Below are 6,989 nucleotides of genomic sequence, written 5' to 3'. Positions count from 1 at the left end.
ATGTGCTGTGGTTTCAAATGTAGTATTTATTGGTTTTGAAAAGAACACAAATAATACAGATAATTGTATGAACAATGTCGTTATCAATTTAAAAGATTTATGTAAATAAAATGTTCTATACAATTTAATACATATGACAAAATAAGAAAATATTACATTTTAATTATTATTTTTGTATTAGTAAAGTAGAAAGGAGTTAGACTATGCCTCAAGTTTTTATTGATGGGAGAATAACTGAGTTGTCATCAGAGCAGTATGTATGAAAAAAAGGTTCACTATAGAGATTTCCTGATGTTTTAGTAAAACCTTCGTAGGAAATGCAGACAACATGCAGAGAAGTTGGGTTTAACCCTTCTCCATACAAAAATAAATAAATAAATTATTGGACTGAACATACTCATAAATGTGGAAGTCATACAAAACATTAACAGAAATAAAATTGATTTTAAGAATTAGGAACCAGAATCAGAAATCTGGGGGAAAAAAATCGCGAGTGACTGATTCCTAAACATTTTAGAGTCATAGAACAGAAAAAGAAATGTTTAGATGAATGGCATATATTTTATTGTATACAGTGGTAAGGTCTTTGTACATTAGATTGTGCTCCATTTTGATATATGGTCGGGGTAAAGTGTGTGTAAGATGAACCTGAATTTATTTTAATGAGTCTTGTGTGAGTTCTATGTGAAATGCAACTCAAACTTATATGGAAGTGTATCCAGTGTGTGAAAAGTGATTTTAATTTAATTTTCTATGTAATGTGCTTTCTTTTTCTTCATTGAAATAATACATACAATTATAAGTATTTGTGAATATATATATATATATATATATATATATATATATATATATTAGGGGATTTGCTAATTCATAGTACCTGTAATCTAGTATAAAAATATTTTATATTTGGTATTATTCAATGAAACTAACACAAGGTTGCATAAACTCTGCATGGCAGTTATTACACACAAACTCTACAGAATATACTGTATACTATACAGCATGCACTGGGTAGTGATATCCAGCCAGGACACTATTTTATAATAGATATTATTTGTAATATAGTATAATAAAGCAGTCATTGTCAGCCAGTGACAAAACAGGTAACCAGCTTTCATTCGCAATAATTTATCAATGCAATAAAGAAGTCACAGCTTCTACCAACTCATGCAAAGATGTAATATTATAGGTACAAGTTGTCCTGATCAGTTCGGTCATTGTGATTAATAGCAGAAGTAATTGGAACTAAATACGGCCCATATAATATAAATAAAGGGTCCTTTTTTGCAGTCTGTGATTTATAAGGACATAGATGTACAGCAAAGCATTCCTATTACAGGACAGCATAATGCAAAAATTATATATGTTTTCAGGATGACCAGATTTTTTTTTCTTCATTATTTCAATGAGGAAAAATAATCAACATTATATAAAAAAATAAATTGAGAACACGTTTCCGACACATACAGACGTCTGTTGTTCATAATAGCAGAATATATATATATATATATATATATATATATATATATATGTATATATTCATATATATACTAGAAGTCGCATTAATACATAGATATAGATCGTGTACATGTATATTAATGTCTATATGTAAGCATCATAATAATAGGAAATGCTACAAATTTATATATATAAATATTTATATACACACACATTTATTTATTTTTAATAACTTATGGGATATGGATATCAGATTCGATTGCTTGAATGCTGAACCTAATGACTTAGTGCTGCTTGTTGTTTAAAGAAAATAATACATAGAACTAATCCATGGAACTGATGATTTATGGCTTACTTTCTGTATACAAATATCTTCCAGCACAGAATATTGTACACAGGGTGTAAAGGAAGTAATCAGCCTCTGTTCCCCAGTCTAGGTGCTATTTCACCAGCTTCATGTCCTCCTATTTATACAATCTATATGTACAATACATTTATAGATCTAGAAAATAAAACTTATTTTCAGGTAATCGTTATTCTACTCTATGTATACCTTAATAATAAGATATTCCTTGTTTATGCCGAGCTCTTGTATTTTTTGATATATTTGAAAGTATAAAAATGTATAATTGATATTATTTTATTATGTTTGATATTATTTTGCTATGGTGCCGATCTGTACACCTATCCACCTATCGCCGGGGAATAATACATTGAATAGCGCCCAAGCCAGTGGCAGCGGTCCTGCAAATTTTTGTTCAACAGCGCCCCCTGCTGGCCGGTCACAAACACTCGCTATACATACAGTTTGGATTTTTTTGCTGCACTTACCTGGATAGGTGTTCTGCCCATGGAATTTCTGGCATTTGGGTCTACTCCTTCATTCAGTAACTCAGTTACTTGTTGAACGTCTCCTCTGGCTGCTGCATTTGCCAGTAAGTCTATTGGAGAAGTCATTTTACATTTATGCCTCCTGCACTAATAGAAGAGCTTTCCTCAGAGCCATCCAAATGTGTGTGGTTACATCCTAATGTCAGGTTTTACATATAGTACAGACGGGATGAGGTCAGTCCATGGCTTCTTCTAGTGACAACCCTCAGCAATGAAAATAGAAAACAGCTCAAGTGATATTTATATACCGGAGAATACACCAAGCGCCCCCTGCTGGACAGGCTCCGCCATGCAGCATGAGTATTAGGGACTGCATTGAACTTTCAGTTTTGTTCTGTTTTATCATTTATACTTACTATTATTATTAATAATAATAAACAGGATTTATATAGTGCCAACAAATCACGCAGCGCTGTACATTAAATAGGGGGTTGCAAATGACAGACAAATACAGACAGTGACACAGGAGGAGGAGAGGACTACTACTTACTGTAGAAAAAGTCTTTGTACTACAACAGATTGGTGAAGTTGACCCTATTGGCAGGCTTTCCTTACCAGAGCTCCTCATCCATGTCCAGGGAACAGTGGTACCGATTTTTGCAAGCTACTTCCCCTGACATCCAATAGAAGGGGTCGCTTCTGCACAATGACAATGACCACCAATGTTAGGGGGTGTTGTCTATTGACCACTCAAGTATGGGGCACTTTTCCAGCTAGTATAGGTATACACTACAATTTTCACAGTTTGTGTTTGTGTTTTTCTGCACTATATTATTGGACTGTGGGTGGCTAATACTCTGGTTATGCGATTTTATTTATTGTTGTATTTAAAGTATTTATCAGTTTACTGAAGTACTGATTATTCTTCATAGGATCATTTCTGGAGATCTCAGAAATTAGTCTTTAAAAGCTCTGCTGTATCAAAAAAGTTGAGAAATTATGTTTTAGGGTGTAAATCAATAGGAAAAAAATCAGTCATAAATCTCTAAAATGTGATCTTGTCATGTGACTAATCTTCTGTTTCTTTTTAGGGGCATATTAATCATATGTCAAATAGAATCATTTTATTTTATTTGTATATTGCTGTCAGTTTAATTAAAAATATCACTTTTTTCAGGGTGGACAAACGGTGGTGAAAATCCAGCATTTGTTTAGTGTTCTGCCTGGTGGATCACTAAACAGACCAGGGAAGACCTATGTCATTTCTATTGGTAATCCTCATGATCATCCTCCTCCTTCCCCTATCCATAAAAATAAACAGTGCTGTGTGTACAACATTCATCTGTTCTATTGTTATGATTATTACACAATATTTATATAGCACCAACATATTACTTCACACAGTCCCTAGCTGTCCCTCAAAGGAGCTCACAATCTAATGTCCCTACCACAGTCATATGTCATTAATACAGTCTAAGGGTAATTTTGGGTTAAGCAAATTAACCTAACTGCATGTTTTTGAAATGTGGAAGGAAACCAGAGTACCCGGAGGAAACCCACACAGACACAGGGAGAACCTGCACACTTCATGCAGATAGTGTCCCAGCCAAGATTCGAACCCGGGACCTAGTGCTGCAAAGGCCAAAGTGCTAACCACTGAGCCACCATGCTACCCTGTTGCTGAGCGAAAAGGTACTCTATTAATGTGAATTAAGATGAGACTGCCACAAACATATATTGTGGTTCCTCTATTCTCCACATAATAGAAACCTTCTAGAAAACAAGTCATATTCCCACTATGATGAATCTGGCATGATTTAAGTTACCACTAGCTTTAAAAGTGAAAGCAAGGAGAAGATTGGACATGGGTAGGTAGTGGTGAAGTAGTGCAGATTTCGCGTTAAAATTTTCCAGGGAGAGGTGACCAGACATGGGTAGGTAGTGGTGGAGAGGTGCAACTTTAGTGGTAAAATTCTTCTAGAAGAGGTGGGCAGATATGGATAAATAGTGGTGGAGTGATGAAACTTTAATGGTAACATTCTCCTAGGAGAGGTGGGCGGATATGGGTAGGTAGTGTTGGAGTGTTACAGATTTAGTGGTAAAATTCTCCAGGGAGAGGTGGGGGGATATGGGTAGGTAGTGTTGGAGTGTTACAGATTTAGTGGTAAAATTCTCCAGGGAGAGGTGGGTGGATATGGGTAGGTCGTGTTGGAGTGTTACAGATTTAGTGGGAAAATTCTCCAGGGAGAGGTGGGTGTACATAGGTAGGTTGTGGTAGAGTGGTGCAGCTTTAGTGGCAAATTTTCCAGGAAGAAGTGGGTAGACATGAGTAGGTAGTGGCAATAGTGTTGAAAATCTCCAGGGAAATAGGGGTGGGCTTGGTCAGCTAGTGAGTGGGGCACACAGTATTAGTAGTGAATCACCTTACGTTTAAGTGGAAAATAGGTCAACTGCTACCCTTTGCTGTGACATCTCTTTCCCTTCAATGTTTCTAGCAGCAGCTTAAATTACATTTTATACAAAACATACAGTTAAAATAGCTGCCTATGTTTAAATATATACTATATATTTTCCTTCCTTTCCTACCTAGGGCCATAAGAAGGGGGGGCACGGTACTAGCCATGGCGCTGAAATGACTCGTGTCTGTGTGTCCGTGGCAGATCGATGTTGCCCATTCCGGAAACAAGTGAGGGCACAGCATGCCAACACGTGCCCACCCCACTACACCCCTGGCGCATTATATGATCACAGGAGATAAATTACTTGGTTGCACTCATGGCAATCTCTCTGTAGGAGCTCACCATATAACAAGGTCATACAAAGAGATCAGTTACATAAGATGTTAGTAGTGTACTGCACTAAAAATTGCCTGGGTATCTTAGGCTCGGTTATAATTCTGGAAATAAAAGGATGTGATCACTCCTCTATATGTTTTTATCCAATTCACAACCTATCCAAAAAACATGGTCTATATGTGCAATTTCCCCAGAAATATCTTTTGATGTTTGAAAAGGGGATTTCATTAACAAGCTAGAGACACATACAATGGAAGTATAAGTAAATGCAGGACAGGTGCTCTTTTATTCTGTATAGAATGTGATGTGAGGACACTTCTAGTTAGACCTGTGATCCCCTTGCCTCTGGTGCTCCTATAAAATACCCTAAAGCTCTCTCCTAGATCACAGAGTATGATATACTAAAATATAATCCCATACCAGTAAAGCAGAGTACACTTATGTAAAAATAAAGTAGAAAACAAACAATAACAATGGTTTCCATGTAACCAACATCCTTCAGTGAACCATGTCCTAATACAAAAGAAGAGCAGTAAGACTGGTTTTACTGCTGAAAGGGTAAGATAATAACAGTATTAAATTGGGTTCCACCAACTATCATGAAACTCAATGAATCATATGACTGATCACTGGACTCTCCTGACTTTTGGTTTAGAGCTGCCCATCATATCTATGGGATGATGCAGGACATATATCATACCACCTAATGCTGTACCCCTAGATAAATCTTTCTCTACCTTTTTGACATGTGGAAACCTTTGAAATAACTTTTATTTACCTGTTTAGGAAAACTATGGATTAACCAATTTCAATACATATAAATATCTGCAATGTGGGTGCATTTTCCACTGTTTTATCACTTAGTGTAAGTATGTATAAATACCAGTTGATCCTGCCAAAAACGGAATGATCTCCTAACTTTCAGTTTTAACTGACCATGCTGCCTCCCTGTGCTGAAATTTCCAGCAGTGTTGTGAGCTCTGCCTCGGTTATACTTTGTTAGACTAGGATGTGTTCTGTAGTCCAGCAGGGGAGAATAGGGCTAATAATACTGTTTGGGATTTTATTGCAGCATGTCTAGATTTGTCAGCCTCAACAAGAAGTTAGGGGCTCACTGTATTTCTGGCTGGATCAATAGGTGTTTACCTGACAAGGACAAATAACGGTGAAGTGTACATATATTCTGTTTTGGACATTTTGGGATGACATAACTCCTGTACACTTGCCCATTTTGCCTATTTTGGGCACTTCTTGCATAGTTTAGATTCTCCTTTACTGAACATAGTCCATACCATGAGGTTGTACCTTCCCTTATACCTGTATTTCAGACAAACCCAGGCCACCAGTATAAATCTGGAAAAAAACAACATTTCAGACATAGTGTACTGTGTGTTGGTACAGAGCATTGCCATGGTCGTTTCTGTGAGCAGTTACAAAGTCCTCCAAGATAAATGCTAAGGTTTAGCCCTTCACTTTTATTTTGTAAATTTAGGCTTTCTGCATATGAAGTCTTAAGGTGACACTGTCGCCATTTACATAATTTAATTTCTACTTGCAGTGTGCCCGGGTAAGGACAATGGGCCTGATTTATTAAAGCTATCCAAGGCTGGAGAGTAGACACTTTCATCAGTGAAGCTGGGTGATCCAGCAAACCTGAAATGGATGCCCTAAAAGTAATTTGCTATTTTTTAGCAAATGTTTTCAACCCTGGACCAGATCTATTCCATGTTTGCTGGATCACCCAGCTTCACTGATGAAAGTGTATCCTCGCCAGCCTTGGAGAACTTTATTAAATCAGGCCCAATGCGTGTATCCAGTTTTCTAAAGTGCTCATGATTGCACAATATAGATTATTATCTTATTTGAAAATCTTTATGTGAGCTGCTAGAAAACCTATACAATTTC

General features: G+C 36.5%; 1 protein-coding gene and 1 long non-coding RNA gene across 2 annotated transcripts in view; one reads left to right on the top strand and one right to left on the bottom strand.

Moving 5' to 3' along the window:
• LOC140326066 (cyclin-dependent kinase 4 inhibitor B-like) overlaps positions 1 to 2,614 on the bottom strand; it is a 7,939-nt gene extending 5,325 nt beyond the window's left edge. The window contains exon 1 of the mRNA XM_072404341.1: positions 2,290 to 2,614. Within this exon, the coding sequence (XP_072260442.1) occupies positions 2,290 to 2,415 (126 nt within the window). The 5' untranslated portion in view covers positions 2,416 to 2,614. The remainder of the gene's footprint in view (positions 1 to 2,289) is intronic.
• Positions 1 to 3,611, top strand: part of LOC140326067 (uncharacterized) — a 55,166-nt gene extending 51,555 nt beyond the window's left edge. Inside the window, exon 3 of the long non-coding RNA XR_011919775.1 lies at positions 3,467 to 3,611. This is a non-coding gene — a long non-coding RNA (uncharacterized lncRNA). The remainder of the gene's footprint in view (positions 1 to 3,466) is intronic.
• Positions 3,612 to 6,989: the final 3,378 nt, after the last annotated feature.

The sequence above is a fragment of the Pyxicephalus adspersus genome, chromosome 3 (genome assembly GCF_032062135.1).
Source record: "Pyxicephalus adspersus chromosome 3, UCB_Pads_2.0, whole genome shotgun sequence".
Classification (NCBI taxonomy): domain Eukaryota; kingdom Metazoa; phylum Chordata; class Amphibia; order Anura; family Pyxicephalidae; genus Pyxicephalus; species Pyxicephalus adspersus.
This window is presented reverse-complemented; position numbering and strand designations above follow the sequence as displayed.